At 43.9% G+C, this 15,458-nt stretch overlaps 1 protein-coding gene across 9 annotated transcripts in view; it reads right to left on the reverse strand.

Annotated features, from left to right (window-relative positions):
- Window positions 1-4,021: 4,021 nt before the first annotated feature.
- Window positions 4,022-15,458, reverse strand: part of DGUOK (deoxyguanosine kinase) — a 36,806-nt gene continuing 25,369 nt past the window's right edge. Inside the window, exons 4-8 of one of the 9 annotated variants that reach the window (XR_009544048.1) lie at window positions 11,998-12,145; window positions 6,301-6,416; window positions 5,799-5,946; window positions 5,602-5,701; window positions 5,126-5,156 (exon numbers count right to left, since the gene is read on the reverse strand). Coding sequence is in view for 5 of the 9 variants with exons in the window: in XM_060168881.1 (XP_060024864.1) it covers window position 5,156; window positions 5,573-5,701; window positions 6,301-6,416; window positions 11,998-12,145 (394 nt within the window). In the remaining 4 variants the exon portion in view is untranslated. Of the gene's footprint in view, window positions 5,157-5,571; window positions 5,947-6,300; window positions 6,417-11,997; window positions 12,146-15,458 lie in introns of those variants that run through there. The other 8 variants (XR_009544047.1, XM_060168883.1, XM_060168881.1 and 5 more) reach the window with 8 other exon arrangements.

Raw genomic sequence — 15,458 nt, forward strand, 5'->3', positions numbered from 1 at the left:
GTTTTTAAGTCCTCACCCCATGTTAATAGTGCACACCTTGACAGTGTTTGAGATTTGTGCAAGGCAAAATGCTTGCCCCACGCCAGAAAAAGTCCACAACCTAATCCCTGGCACCTGTGAATGTTACTTTACTAGCAAAAGGGACTTTGCAGATGTAGTTAAGGCTAAAGACCTTGAAATGGGAGAGTATTCTGGATTCTCCAGATGAGCCCAATGTAATCAAGTGGGCCCTTAAAAGCAAAGAACCTTTCCTGGCTGTGGTCAGAGAGAGATGTGATGATGAAAGAGTCAGAGATGCAACATTGAAGAGGAAGGGACCACAAGCCAAGGAATGTGGGCAGCATCTAGAAGACAAAAAAGGTAAGGGAACAAATTTTCCTCTAGAACCCCCAGAAAGGAACACAGCCATGTTGATAATTTGATTTTAACCCAGTGAGACCCATGGTAGAGTTCTGACTTACAAAACTGTGAGATAATAAGTCTGTACTGCTTTAAGTCACCTTTATGGTAATTTGATACGGCAACAATAGAAAACAAATACAAGACCACAAACAAGAGGAGTGAGTAAAGACAGAAGTGAGCCAAGAGTGCCTGGGGCAACACCAACACTTTAGAGGAGAGGAAACAAAGGTGAGTCAGCCAAGGAGACAGAAAGGGAGACACCAAGTAGTGGAAAAGCCAGAAGAGACCAACAAAGGAAAGAGTTCCAAGAAGGAGAAAGTAGGGACTTCCCTGGTGGTCCAGTGGCTAAGACTCCATGCTCCCAATGCAGGGGGCCGGGTACAATCCCTGGTCTGGGAACTAGATCTCACATGCTGCAACTAAGAGTTCGCATTCCGCAACTAAAGATCCCGCATGCCACAACGAAGATCCCGTGTGCCGCAACTAATGCCCGGCACAGCTAAATAAATAAACACTAAAATAAAAAAAATTTATAAAAAAAAAAGGAGAAAGTGGTCCGGAGATTTAAACTGCCTACTCTTTAAAGTGAGGGCTGAAGAAGCTTAGTCTTTCAATTTTAAAATACATGGTATTTTATTGCTTCATTTTCCCAGTGATTCTCGCATTTGTATATAAAACAGCCTCTTTCACCTGAAACTTCACCTTCTCCTTTCATGTTAAAAGCCTGAGAGTTTGAGAACTTTCACAGCCTCAATCCACGTTATAAACCCATTAAGGTAATTATTCTGGTTCTAGAACAGCAGGTTTTACCACATCGTAAGCCGGAAAGAAATGTAGCTGTTTTAATGTGTTAATCCCAGTTATTTGACTCTGGGGGACCGTCTAATCTAAGAGTGAGAACAGCCCACCCAGACTGGCCTGCCAGTGCAGACCTAATCTCCATATTTAAACACTTCACCCAGACCTACCTCCACCCCCATCCTTAAAGTCCCAAACTACGTCTCATTAAATATGTACTCTCTCTTGCCAGACCAGCTCAGCTACCAATTTGGAAAATGGCAAATTATTTCACCCAGGTGAGACTGTTGATGGCTTTGACTATCTTAGAGAACAGTTACATTCTAAAGGCAATGTTTACAAATGGAAAGAAACGCTGAATTTGTAGATTTTCAGACTTTAGAAGACTAAGTGAAGAATGTGGAGAGGAGGATATTCTTAAATGATAAGCTCATTAACCTCATCAAGTTTTGACAGTCTGGGCCTAATGCCTCATTCTCACATGAAGGCCTTGGCACACAACATTTTTCCCTGCCTAAATACCCCACTCATTCTTCAGAATTCAGAATAGATGTCACTTTTGCAAGGGGACTATCCCAGATTATGTTGGCTCTTCCTGTTATAGGCCCCCACGGTACACCTGTACATCTTTTGAAACAGTCACTACACCTGCAATACTTGTTCAGTGTCTATCACCCTCTCCATTAGATGACAAGTTTTGTGAGGTGAGGACAAGGTCTGCCTTCTGTTGTGTTCACTGTTATCTCCTTGGTCCCTAGCATATGGCAGAGAGTCAAATATTTGTTGATGATTGAATAAATGAATGAAGGGTGGGGGCCTAGTGCTCTTACTCTGGGTTTACAGGTGATTTCTACATTAGTGGTTCCTGGAAACTTAAATGGGAATGAAACATTCAGGCCCCTCAAAGCTAAAGGACCAAAACCATTGAGTTTCCAAAACACACCGAATACCCTGTGTTCATCCCTGGTCTTGTCCAAAGCCTGAAGCAGCAAATAAACACAAGAACAAGTGGGACAGATTTTCAACATGTCTTTTCTACAAATGGTGTTGGAATAACTGGATATACACATGCAAAAGAATGACGTTGAATCCCTTCCTTACACTCTACACAAAAATTAACTCAAAATGGATCACATAGAGCTTCCCTGGTGGCGCAGTGGTTGAGAGTCCACCTGCCGATGCAGGGGACACGGGTTCGTGTCCCGGTCCGGGAAGATCCCACATGCCGCGGAGTGGCTGGGCCTGTGAGCCATGGCCGCTGAGCCTGCACGTCTGGAACCTGTGCTCCGCAACGGGAGAGGCCACAACAGTGAGAGGCCCGCGTACCGCAAAAAAAAAGACAAAAAAAGTATCACAGACCTAATGTAAGAGCTAAAACTATACAAATCTCAGAAGAAAACATAGGAGATGTTTGTGACCCTGGGTTATTCAAAACTTTCTTAGACATGGTGCCAAGATAAGTGACAAGAATAAATTTGATGTCATCAAGATAAAAAATTTTTGTGCTTCAAAGGACACTATCAAAATGAAAATACAACCCACAGAATGGGAGAAAACATGTGTATATCATATACATAATAAGGACTTGTATCCAGAATATATACCCGTACAACTCAACAATAAAAAGCCAAATAACAGAATTGGAAAAAATGGACAAAGGATTTGAGTAGACATTTTTTTCCGAAGAAGATATACAAATGACCAATAAGCACATGAAAAGTTTTGCTCAACATAGTTAGCCATTAAGGGAATGTAAATCAAAGCCACAATGAGATACGCCTTCACTCCTCCTATTAGGATGGTTATAATCAAAATGATAGGTGGCAAGGATGTGGAGAAAGTGGAACACTCATACATTGCTGGAGGGAATGTAACATGGAATTCTGGAAGTTTAGCAGTTCCTCAAACAGTTAACGTGGAGTTATCATTTGACCCAATAATTCCGTTCCTCGGTATATACCCAAGAGCAATGAAAACATACGTCCACACAAAATCCTGTATATGAATTTTCATAGCAGTGTTATTCTTAATAGTCAAAAAATGGAATCTACATGTGCCTCAATGGATGAATAGATAAACAAAATGTGGTATAGTCACAAAACGAAATATTTAGTCATAAAAAGGAATGAAGTACTGATACGTGTTACAACTTGGATGAAGCCTGAAAACCTTAAAATGAAAGAAGCCAGTCACAAAAGACACATAGTATGTGATTCCATTTATATGAAATGTCCAGAATAGGCCAATCAGTAGAGATAGAAAGTAGACTGGTGATTGCCCAGGGCGGGGCGCATGTGGGTGGGGATTGTGGGGGAGTGACAGCAGCTGGTGTGGCATTTCTTCTGAGGGTGATAAAAACATTCTAGAACTGATTGTGGCGATGGTTGCACGACCCTATGACTATACTAAAAACTACTGAATTGTACACTTTAAATGGGTGAATTGTATGGTATGTGAATTACATCTCAGTAAAGCTGTTAACATTTTCTTAAGCAGGATAGGGGCTTCCCTGGTGGTGCAGTGGCTAAGAATCCACCTGCCAATGCAGGGGACACGGGTTCGAGCCCTGGTATGGGAAGATCCCACATGCTGCGGAGCAACTAAGCCCGTGCGCCACAACTACTTAGCCTGCTCTCTAGAGCCCGTGCACCGTAACTACTGAGTCCATGCTCTAGAGAGCCCGCGAGCCACAACTACTGAAGCCCGCGCACCTACAGCCTGTGCTCCGCAACAAGAGAAGCCACCACAAGGAGATGTCCGCGCACCACAACAAAGAGTAGCCCCCGCGCACAGCAATGAAGACCCAAGGCAGCCAAAAATAAATTAAAAAAAAAAATTTTTTTTTAAGTAGGATAAAGAAATGCCATGCGATTTCAAAACATCCCACAGTTGTTAGAAACCAGTCTCACACTCGTTTTCCCAAGCATGAAGGGAAACCCAGGTTTCTGTCTCCTGGGACACTCTGGGTCCCAAGCTCATTCATTTTCCTGCGGGCCTGTGCAACTGTCAAGGGCTCAGAGCAGGAATTCCGATCCCGGTGAATCGTGGATCTGCAGTCTTCTTTCAATGAAGCACTTCCATTCTATAGAGCCATGTATTTTTCTCTCTTAACAATAAACTGTCCTTGAAGCTTGAAGTGCAGCACAAAAAATTATTTTCTTTCTTTCCAGCATAGACAGATTCACTCCATTAAGGTCAACTGAAACTCACTGGGTCAGGTGTTTGGAGCAGGCCAGAGTGCCAGGATGACCGAACCCTAAATATCAGATGCTGAACTTTTAGGCTCATGATTTGTTCTCTCCCTCCTTCCCTCCCTTTCTTTCATCCAGGTTCTTCAGCTCTAAGACAAAGGTCTAAATCCCCACCCCATCCCCCAAACCAAGAGTGCTGGATGGGAAGAGACAGAGGAGCTTCCTGGAGTTTGGGCTCCATTTCCTGGCTCTGGGGACTCACACTTGAGCATCCACCCACTCCTGAGTCACTTTACTTCCCTTCTTCATGACTAAGGCAGAGCTTGGTTAGGGGTCCTAGAAGCAGTTCCCGCCCTGGCATGTCAGAAGGAGCCAGTGAACACACAGGGAAGTCTGGCTGGTGAAGGATTCAAGAAGAAGAAAAGCAAAGACTTTTCTCACGTGAAAATGGCCAGTCTAGAGGGGAGCTCAGAGCAGGCACCAGTAGACACACGCTGAAATAAATGAACAACTGGATAGCAAAATCCACAAAAATGTAGACTTTATTTAAGAAGTCCTTGAGATATAAAGGAAGACAAAGGCAGGGTCCAAGGGTAATAGAAACCTAACCCCTGAGTGTCAGAGCACTCTAGGTGTAAAAGGAGATTGGAGTGGGGATGGGAAGGTGGGTGACTTGGTATTCTTCTGGCTTCAAAAAGTCAGACAGCCCAGATCACAGCTAGAACATCCTGGTACTGGTTATAGATTCTTTACAAAGGTGTTTACCTGTGGGAAAGAGAAAAACCAAAAGTTAATTTCACATTTTCAGGAGACTACACAATAGTCCATCCATAATGCATATGTAGCCAAGCCCATGAGTTTTTGTGAGGAAGGGAAAATAGGTATGGAAAGGAAATGTGACCTGCCCAGGGTCCTACAGTATCAAGTGGCAGAGCTGGATAGAATCCAGAAGTCTCATTTCCCTAGTTCTAGAATACCTTAGAGGAGGGAGTCAGCTGGAAAGCACATATTACAAGTCAAGTATTTAACAGTTATTGGCCCAAAATATTAGAGAACAGGGATTATGTTACTAACTTCTACAAGGCCCCACAGGCTTTGGAGTGTGAAATGCAATGTGAGGCACAATGCACAGGGCCCATACTGAAGTCTGAAGCAATAAAAGCGCAAAAAAGGAAATCTACTAGAAAGCAGGAGTTAAGGTCTTCCCCACCCTCTTCATGAGCGCTTCTTGTTTGGTTACTTCTTCAGAAAAATCATCATTGACATCCAATACCAGCACTGGAATGTTCAGCAGAGCCTCAGAGCAGAGCCTATAAGAAGCATGAACATTTAGGGAACAGAAAAAAGATGGCAGGTTTCACATACTCACCAGTCTTAATAATTCAGAACAGATCTAAGGTCACATACCTTCTTAAGGAAATTTCATGTAAACAGTAGTTTAGAAAAAGAATTCCATAAAGTTGGCTGGGAAGATGAGGCTGAAATTCCTCTTTAGTCTTGAGACTGATACTGAAGGTCGGAGCCTCAAACATTTTAAATGGACACCACACCAAGCCTGAAGGGAGGAAAGGCTGAAACTAGGAATGTCAACTTAGTACATTGACAATTTCTCTACAGTTTTTCAGCCCTTTACCCTGAGCCAACTATGTCATCATAATCAATCACCACGGTCAGTCAGGGAATGTCAAAAAACAAAAGAGCTGGAGAAACAGAATCTAATCAAAAGTTTACTGGAATATATAGATTATATCCAATATTAAATTTCTGATTTGGATAATGATTGACAATTCCAACCACTTCCAGCACATTCTGAACCTGCTTAAGGGGCTGCATGTTGAACTTCCTGTACTTTAATGACTGGCTGCAGGAAGGCAGGCCTCTGTCCACTGCTGCTCTCTTCTCCACTTACGGGGTTGTTTTGCGGACAAGCCAGGCTTCATGCTGAGCATGCAGCTGCTCAAGATACGCCAACTCAATTCCTTTCTCCTCTTCCCTGGCCCTCAGGTGTAGCCTCTTCAGACAAACCTGAAAGACAATCCCCAGGATCTGCTGAGCTCTTTGGTTATTTCAGCTGTTACAGAAGCTGGGGTGCTCTCAGACCCACTTGCCATGTCTATCCTGGGCACTAGCACTAAGACTGTGCTTCTGCTGCCTTGTTTTTTTATTCAATCACAGGTTAATAACAAACATCATCTACCCTGGGAACCTGGAATTAACCTTTTTTTCCTCCTCCCAGCCACATCCAGGAAGTCACCGAATTCTCTTTAATCTCTCTTCAGCTGGCTCTCACCTTGCCTCTCTCACCTCTGCCCTGGTCAGGCCTCATCATCTCTCACCTGGACTACGAGCAAGCGCCTTCTGGCTCCCTGCCTCCCGGAAGCGGTGAAGCATGTGGAAAGAGCACAGGCCCTAAAGTCTCAAAGTCCAGGGTTAAATTCCCGTCTTCACCAGGCAGCAGCGGGGCAAGCTTTGTGGGCTTCCATTTCCTCCCCCTTCATCAATCCCACGGGTTGCTGTGAAGATTTACAGAGGGAGCCCATCAAGTTCCTGGCAAATGCTGTCTTTCCTCCCAGTTTTCCTGCTCAGTCCACCCTTCCAGAGTATCGCAATATACAGTTGTCCCTCGGTATCTGTGGGAAGGGGGGGTTGGTTCCAGGACCCCCTGAGGATACAAATATCCAAGGCTGCTCAAGTCCCTTATGTGTATGAAATGACAGTGGGCTCTCCACATCAGTGGGGTCTGTGTCTGCAGATATGGAGGGTTGACTGTAACAGTATCACTCTCCTTGCTTAAAATACCTCACAGGGTCCTTATCGTCTTCAGCCCGGATTCAAGGAAGTATGAGGAACATCATATTTACCAAAGGGTAAGTAATTTGAAACATCTCTTTCATATCATATCAAACACTCACTCCGGGGCACAATGCAAATTCTGCATAGGTCAAAGGTAAAGAAGTAAAAAAAGTGAGGCTTGAGACGAACTCTCCATCCTCCACTCCTTCCAGAGTGTGCATAATTTCACTCTGATCAGAAAGTTTGAAGCACAATGGCTCAGGGAATGTCAGCTTCTCCTTTACTGGTCATACAAGGCCATTTCCTGAGTCTGGCCACCCCTCCTAACTCTCCACTTTCAATTTCCTTAGCTCCTTCCTCCCCTGGACCCACGGCTTCAGCCAGATTTGGCCTCCTGACTGCGGTACAGATCAAGCTCTTTCACATCTCAAAACTTTTGCTCTGAATGTTTGCTTTGCCTGAATTGCCTTCCTTCCTCTCTCTCCCTGGCAAATGCTTTATTATTCAATGTCATCTGTCCTGGGAAGAACAAGTAGATTAACTCACTGATTTAGGACTTCTCTCTTTCAAACATTTAAACTTTATTCCCAAATGTAAACTTTATCCCCAAACGTAGGGTACAATAGCCCTAAAGATGCAGAGTCTTTGCTGTTTCCCTCTTGTCCCATCTTTCCTCTAAGGAAAGAAAATCATATAAACACATTTCATTTATGATCTTATGTCCAACTTTTCAAACTGATAAACACAGATCTAACATGTTAATACTTTTAGCACTTACCCCTTTTCATCTCTTTCCCCTGAATTAAGAACTGCTCTAAACTTAGTTGAAGTCCTTGTCCTAGGGATTCTATAATCTAGTTAGATAACAAGTAAAACGACATACACAAAATAGCAAATCAAGTGCTGAACTGGGAGGTTTGGATCTTAAGTGTGGCGGTCAGATAAGGGAGGCAGCAGTTGGGCTTAGGCAGTCAGAGGCGCTTCCCGGAAGAGGCAGGGCTCTGCCTTTATCTCTGGTACCAGCTTACTCAGCACCACTCTGCGAGCCAGGTGCTACGCTAGGCCCTGGACAAACACAGACCCCCAGTGGTATTTCAGCTGTATCAGGTGACAGAGGGAGGTCTGCACAGGGTCCTCTAAGGGCACAGTGACTGGGGGAGACCCAGGAGGCAGGCCAGAGTCCGTCTGGTTCAGGGCTGAGCGCAGGGCCTGGTAGAGCAGGTGGTCAATAAATATTTGTTGCACATACTCACTGAACATTTTCATTTCTGACCTAGACTATCTCTATCGGCCTTTTGCTCCTACTTGACTCTTTTCCATTTCTGCTTTCCTTGGCTCTGAACCTCCTCTTTCTCCTTCGGTCATCCTGCCCCTACTGGCATCCTCATCACTGACTGCTTCCAGACGTCTCCCCTTGTTCCCCTGCCTGCCCATCACACAGCTTTACACCACTGACTTCCTGATACCCAGTCTCCACCCCACTGATGACAGGTGTTAGTGACTTGTTGTATACTTTCAGAGAGATTCACGCATTTCACATTCTTAACCCCACCTTTAAAAAAAAAACCCATACATATAAAAGGTCTCCTACCACGCACTTAGTTCTTATTTTTCTTTACTTAACAATATGTCTTGAAGATTGTCACATGTCAGCATAGTACTTTCTAGGTCTTTTTCATGACTTCAGAATTGATCAGTGCATGGATGGAGCATAATCTATTCAACCGGTCCCTACTGATGACTACTGGGCTGTTTACAATAACTTGCTATTGTAAACAATGTTGCCTTGCACATGAACCATTTTGCCCATGTGGGAGCATATTTATGGAGTAAATTCCAAGGAGCATGATTAATAGGTCAAAAGTATGTGCACTGCTGGTACAGGCTGCCAAGCTGCCTCCTTAGAGGCTGACCAATTCACATTCCTGCCAGCAAGGTAGCTTCAGGATTTCTAAATATAGCAAAGCTACCTAGTTTTCCTGAGAGAAAAATATTATCAGAATTAATGAAAATGCGTATTTTTTAGAATGTGGCTTTATGGTTTCAATTATACACAGGGCAGAGCAATTCTTTTTATAAAAGCTATAATTATTCATTCATTGCTGGCAGGTAAACATTGATGCTAAAGTCTCGCCTGCTAAACTGGGCTATCATTTCCCTTTGCACTGTTAATTTGCTTAATAGAGCAAACTTTTCTTCCCTCCAGAAGCCTAGGTAAACTTCTATTTTGAGCATTTGGCATAAGTGTTGCTTTACTGATATGGTTACAACAAGTTCTTTAAAAAAAAAAAAACCTGTGCAGACAGTGCTTTAGTCTGGTCCCTCTTTACCTCAGTCCTCATGGGGAGGACATACTGAATGTGAATAGGAAAGACAGTGCAGCTGGAAATGGCAGCTGCCCCTTCATTCCCCTGCCCGCTGCATCCTCACCGCCGGAAGAGCTGCTGTTCGGACTGCTTGAAGTCAGAGACAGCAACTGGACAGTGACTGCTAGTGGGTCTGGCCGCTGTGCTTCTCAAGCCCAGCATCCAGGTGCCACTTGTTCCCAGGCCTTTGCAGCACGCTGTGTCCAGACTGCAAACACGGCCTGGCTCTTGGAGGCACACTGGCCAGCTGCACTCTCTCTTCCCGATTCCATGGGGCACTGAGGCCCAGCCATTTCTCTTCTGATTTTTTACTGTTGGCTCGCTTGCTTTTTACAATTTAGGGGAGAGTAGGTGGGAAGGAGCAAAAGGCCCTACTTGAGCCCATCCCTCGAGCTCTAAACGTAGCATCTGCCAGGGGATTGAGCACTTGCACAGCTTTCTACACAGAGATGTTTTCACTTCTGTTCTGCTCTCTCTTAGATATAGTTCCCTTTGGGTCTCACAGAAGAGGTCAGTGGTGACTTCAGGGGAAGGATATCGACATTCCTGGTTCCTGGCTCTAATGCCATCAAAATAGCACCAAAATCCCCATTCAATATCAAAATGAATAAGCTATTTTTTTCTACCATCAAGTTGCAGTAATCCTTCAACCCTTATTCTACGCCAGCTGAAATACCCCAATTCGTCTCTCCAAAAAGATGTATCAGCCACACCATAAAAATAACAGTCACCACCACCACTGTCATCATCATTGTCTCTTCTCACAAAGTCATTCCAAGTACACAAAGAAGTGAGGAAGACGTTCTTCCTTCCCTTGCTGGGTCCCCGTGTCCCAGCAGGTTAGGTTAGGTTAGGTTAGGAACCAGGAAAAGGCTAGGTCAGTACCTTCAATTCTTCTCTTAATGCTTAGCCCCTCAATCTACTTCTGCTTTCAACTATCCATCCCATGAACTCCTACTGGAAACCTGTCACCTCTTCAAAATCCAACCACAATCTTCACTCAGTTCAAGTCCACAATGCTCTTACTCATCCATGAGCCCTCCTGGGGGCCAGGATTTTCCTCTCACCCTGAACCCTACACTCAGCTACTTCAAACCATCCTTTTGGCAGGGGTCTCCTTTTCCCCTAATCACTGACACCAATCCCTGCCCCTACAGTACAGTCACCCTCATAATTGGCCTCTTCTATTCCTGCTCCCAGGCAATGAAGACTACTGTGCAAGAAGTCATAAATACGCAAGGCAGCTACTTTCAGCTTCATTATTTTCACAGAAGGTTCTCAGCCCTCTGGCTTCACTGCATCTCTAGCTAAGTTTCACTTTAAACCTGAGACTCTATTTACTTCCGTGTAATCTCTTTATTTCCTCCTATGATCTAGCTTCTGCCTCACAATCTTCAGAAGCTCCTGACACAAAGAGCCCCAATACCTGGTCCCTGTCACACCCAAGGCATTCAAACTGGTCAGCCCTTCCATCCGGTCCTCTCGTCTCTGGCTCCTGTGAGCCTGTGCAGCTGGGGCTCTCCCACCCATTTTCTGATCAGTCAATCTGCTCTCAGCCTTCCCCCTTCCACAAGACTTAGTCCTGTCTCTAAAAGCACGGCCTCTAGCCTGAAGGGAGCTTTCCCTCCTAAGATAATGTGGTATATCTGGCATTTGACTGTATGTCAGATATTTGTCTAAAAAGGTGAGAACAACACATCCCTCAAAAAATAACCCCTGCCTTGACTCCCACTCCAGAAGAGCCCTTAGAAATCACTAGCCTGAGACACTGGATTTGACAGACAAGGACTCCTCTGGGGAAAGGTTTCCAGGGCCTGCGCACGGTCACTGCCTGTTGGCAGAGCTAAGGACCACTGCTGTCTCCAGAGACTCCAGTGCTGCTGCCATAACATCACCCTACTGTGTGCTGAGCTGGCTCCACGGTCCAAGTCAGAGGGTCATGGGATGCAACTTCCACAGTCCATCTTGCCTTACCAGTGGCACCCTTAAGGTTCAAAAGGAGACTATAAATTAGGATGGTATCAGGATGAGGTGAGGAAACACTTTTCCTCCTCCTGACATGCTATTCAGGAAACCACCAAGACCATCACAGACTCTGATGACCCAGTTAGAGGGAAGGAAAAGCTGAGGCAACTGGGTACAGTACAGGTTAGCTGATCAGAGGGTCGAACCTGCAGACCCTGGTGATAAACATAAAGCCCAATTTTCTCTGTGTGGTTGCTACAGCAAGAAGGACACTTTCTACGCACAGGCATTGGCTTTAGCACTCTGCTTCAGAAAGCCTGTGGGTGCTCACGCTAGGATGGGAGGGTACTCATCCATTGCTCTCCGTGCTCCAGGTAATACCCACAATCGACCTTCTCCAACTGGAAAATCAGGGGCTCAGAGAACATCACCTCTTAAGTTTCATATGGCCCTAAAGTCTAAGGCTTTAAATTCTGTGTTACCTGGGGAGCAGCCTGGAGGTAGATGAAGCCATGTAATCTGAGCCGGCTGGCAAACTCCTGCAGGAGAAAATAATGCCAGTCCTGATAGATATGCCATTCGATGTCACTGAGGGAACCATTTTCAAAAAGAGTCTTTGCAAAGATATACCTGATTGGAAATGTAAGTAGGATGGGGAGAGGGGAGGAGAATGGGAAAGGGAATGAAAGGCCAAAGAAAGAGAGAAGCAAAAAAAAAAAAAATCAATAACCAACTTGTTCCATGTCTGTCCAAACCACTTAACCTTTCTAGCTCCTCATCAATCTTTTTTTTCTTTTTCTTTTTTAACTGAAGTATAGTTGACACTTAACCTTTCTAGTTCCTCACCCATCTTTAAGAAATCTGAATTCTTCACCTATGTCTCTCCCTCCTTGCTCAACACTAAGATGAGAATAGAATTTAGACTTCAGAGGCCAAAATCACAGCTCTCTGGATGGATTAATCCACTGGAAGAAAAGGAACACTGAAAGAGAATATCATTGGTCGCTAACAATTTTCCCTGCTGGAAACCAGTCAAAACATATAGCAAATGGTGCATGTAAACTCAAACTTGCATGTAAGCTCAAACTTTTAAGATTTCCTTATTATTACTGCAAGTAAACCCCCAAACAAAAAGCCAATCTAGTATAAAGCACCCACCACTTTTAATTTAAGGACTCAAGCCTTCTGAGTCTCCAGGCTACTGAGCCAACTTTTTGCCTACTTGAGAAGTAGAGCAGGAACTGTATTTAAACGGTGTCACCTATGAAGCAGTAAATGCACTTCCTACTAACTGCAGTATTACCAAGAAAGCAGACTCTCCTCCAAAGCAAGCACATATAAGTTCTTGCTTCCTCCGCTTCTGAGCTTCTAATCCAGATACAAGAAAGCTAAATCTAAAAACCAAACTAGTTTTGCCCCTTGCTTACTTCCATAACTAAAGGAGGATCTGGTGAATAGGAAATAAGAGTTAACTAGAAACCATCATGTCAGGAGGGTCAGTTCTGCTTTCAAACCTCAGGCATCTTGATACAAAACACAATTTACATCCTGAACAATGAACTCCAGTTTCTAAGGCAACGCTCAGCAACTGGCTACTTCTGGGAAAATGAAATTCAGAATCCTTATCTATGAATGGCTCAGGGAAGTATACACCGCAAGGCTGCGAGTGTTGCAATAAGAGAATGGCTTGCAGAGTCACACTCCTGAGTCTGGCCTGGCTTCAAAATTCACTAGCTGTGTCACCAGGGGCAAGACATCAAACTCTCAGCCTGCTTCTTCCTCTGTACAAAGATAACAGTTGAACGTAACTCACAGAGTTGTGAGGACTGTATGTAATACTTACAAGGTGCTTACAAGAGTGACTGGCACATAGTACTCAAGACACCTTAGCTGTCACTGTAACTACTTCATCATTAGGCTATGAAGGCACTAATTTGGGAGCTCCAGAAGTCAACTCTTCCAGTCTGGAATGGCTTAGCTAAAGCCTAGCTGAAGGCAACAAAGAAAAGAGGCGAATTTCTAATTCAGTATCTGAAAAATGTTTTCAGCTTCTTCACAGGTAACATGGAAATTAAGATCTTATAAAGAGAAAGTAAATATCTGTTAATAAGTCCTATAAAAGGGCCCTCGCCTTTTTTGAAGATGAGCACTTCTTTATTTCTCCAGAGCTGGTGGTGAAGGGGCAAGAGGGCATAGAAGGCCGTGGTGCTGACTGCTGAGGGGAGGGAACCCTGCAGCCCGAATGCAGGGGCTGCAGGGAAGAACCAGCTTAAGGACCTAGGCATAAAGGTCCCTGCTCTAAAACCACATGCTATTATTTTCTTTCAACTCAAACAGAAAAGATTTAGATTTCTCCCTCCCTGTCATTCACTCTCCCAAACAAGCCATGTTCCTCCTTTGGAACACATATAACACACATAAGCACACGTGCAGTCTCAAAGTTCCCTGTTAGACTAAGGTCACCGTGAAGGCAAGGACTGGGTCTGCTCTGCTTACTGCTGCTGTCCAGTGCCTAAACATAGGCGGCATTCAACAAATCTGTGCTGAGCAAATGAATAAATGGATAAATGTTTAAAGGAGTGGAAGTCCCAAGGTTTTGTACCTTCTAAACAAAGTATTCTATTTCTAAGGGGTCTCTCACATGTCTATCTCACTAAAGGGCTGGAAATCAAAAGACTGATGGTAGGGACTTCCCTGGCGGTCCAGTGGTTAAGACTCAGAGCTTCCACTGCAGGGGACATGGGTTCGATCCCTGGTCAGGGAATTAAGATCCCACATGCTGCACAGCGAGGCCAAAAAAAAAAAGATGGTGAATGTTTCCAAGCAGGTAGTAATATGTAATGCATCTTCCTAATTCAAGAGGCACGGCTTGGGAGAGGGGAAAGGAAAATAGGTAGTAGGATATCCAACAGTTGAAAAAGAACTAAAATCTATAGCCCAACCATTTATAATTCACATATTTCGCTTTTATAAAGAGTAGGCTCTCTCTTGGGGTCCACAGAGAAGGAATGCCTAGTCTATAGGGTTTGTTTTACGTATCTTGAATGATTTTTAAGTAATGTCTAAAAAAAAAAAAATCACAATACATTTACAAATGTATTCTTATTTTTTTCCCTCCAGGAGGCTTTATGGGAGCACTAAGGAGCAGAGCTAGTTTTTCTAATTTGGAATTAAATGGGTAACCAATCTAGTGTTTTCAGAAGTGAGTGGACAATAAAAATGCAACATTTTCCATTTTGATAACTCAAGGGGCTTAAGATAGACCATCATGCCACCATTTCACACTGACAGAGGTCATTCATAACCTTCAGATAAAAAACCCTCAGTGATGTCCAGATTAAGGCACCCTCATTTCATCTTCAAATGGCTTATACACAAGTCACAGACTGGTTTTGTGGCAGAACCAGGAATTCCAGAGCATAGATGGACTAGCTCCTCTAGAACAGACGGGCTGAATTCCCAAGCTATCTGCGAGCTTTCATTAAAAGTGACTCCTCATCTCACTCCCTCAGGTGGTCAGGATGATGCTCTTCGTCTGACCTGTAAGAGATTGGATGTCTCCTACAGATTCTGGCCAACAATAAGCCCTGCCACACAACAAAGGGTCAAAAAAGGTTAAATCCAAGATAGAAGCCAATTTTACAAGTCTGCTATTTCTACTCAGAAATCCTTTCTTGAAGAATTTAAAAAAAGGATAAATTTATTTCTCCTATCATTTTAGGAACACATTTTAATTCCGACTGCTTTTTTCTCCCAGGTGATAACCAACCACTGATTCATTTGGTTTCCTAGAACATATGCTGCTACTTAAGTGTCTATTCTGTGCCTTTTAGCATGTAATGGTTATACTAGGTAGCTACCCGCCTGCTTCTATGCTAGAAAAGAATAAGGAAACATAATCAGTGCCAATGTGAGAAATTAAATGCATTCAGATTATGAAAAA

Source organism: Lagenorhynchus albirostris, chromosome 13 (genome assembly GCF_949774975.1).
Source record: "Lagenorhynchus albirostris chromosome 13, mLagAlb1.1, whole genome shotgun sequence".
In the NCBI taxonomy this organism is placed as follows: Eukaryota; Metazoa; Chordata; class Mammalia; order Artiodactyla; family Delphinidae; genus Lagenorhynchus; species Lagenorhynchus albirostris.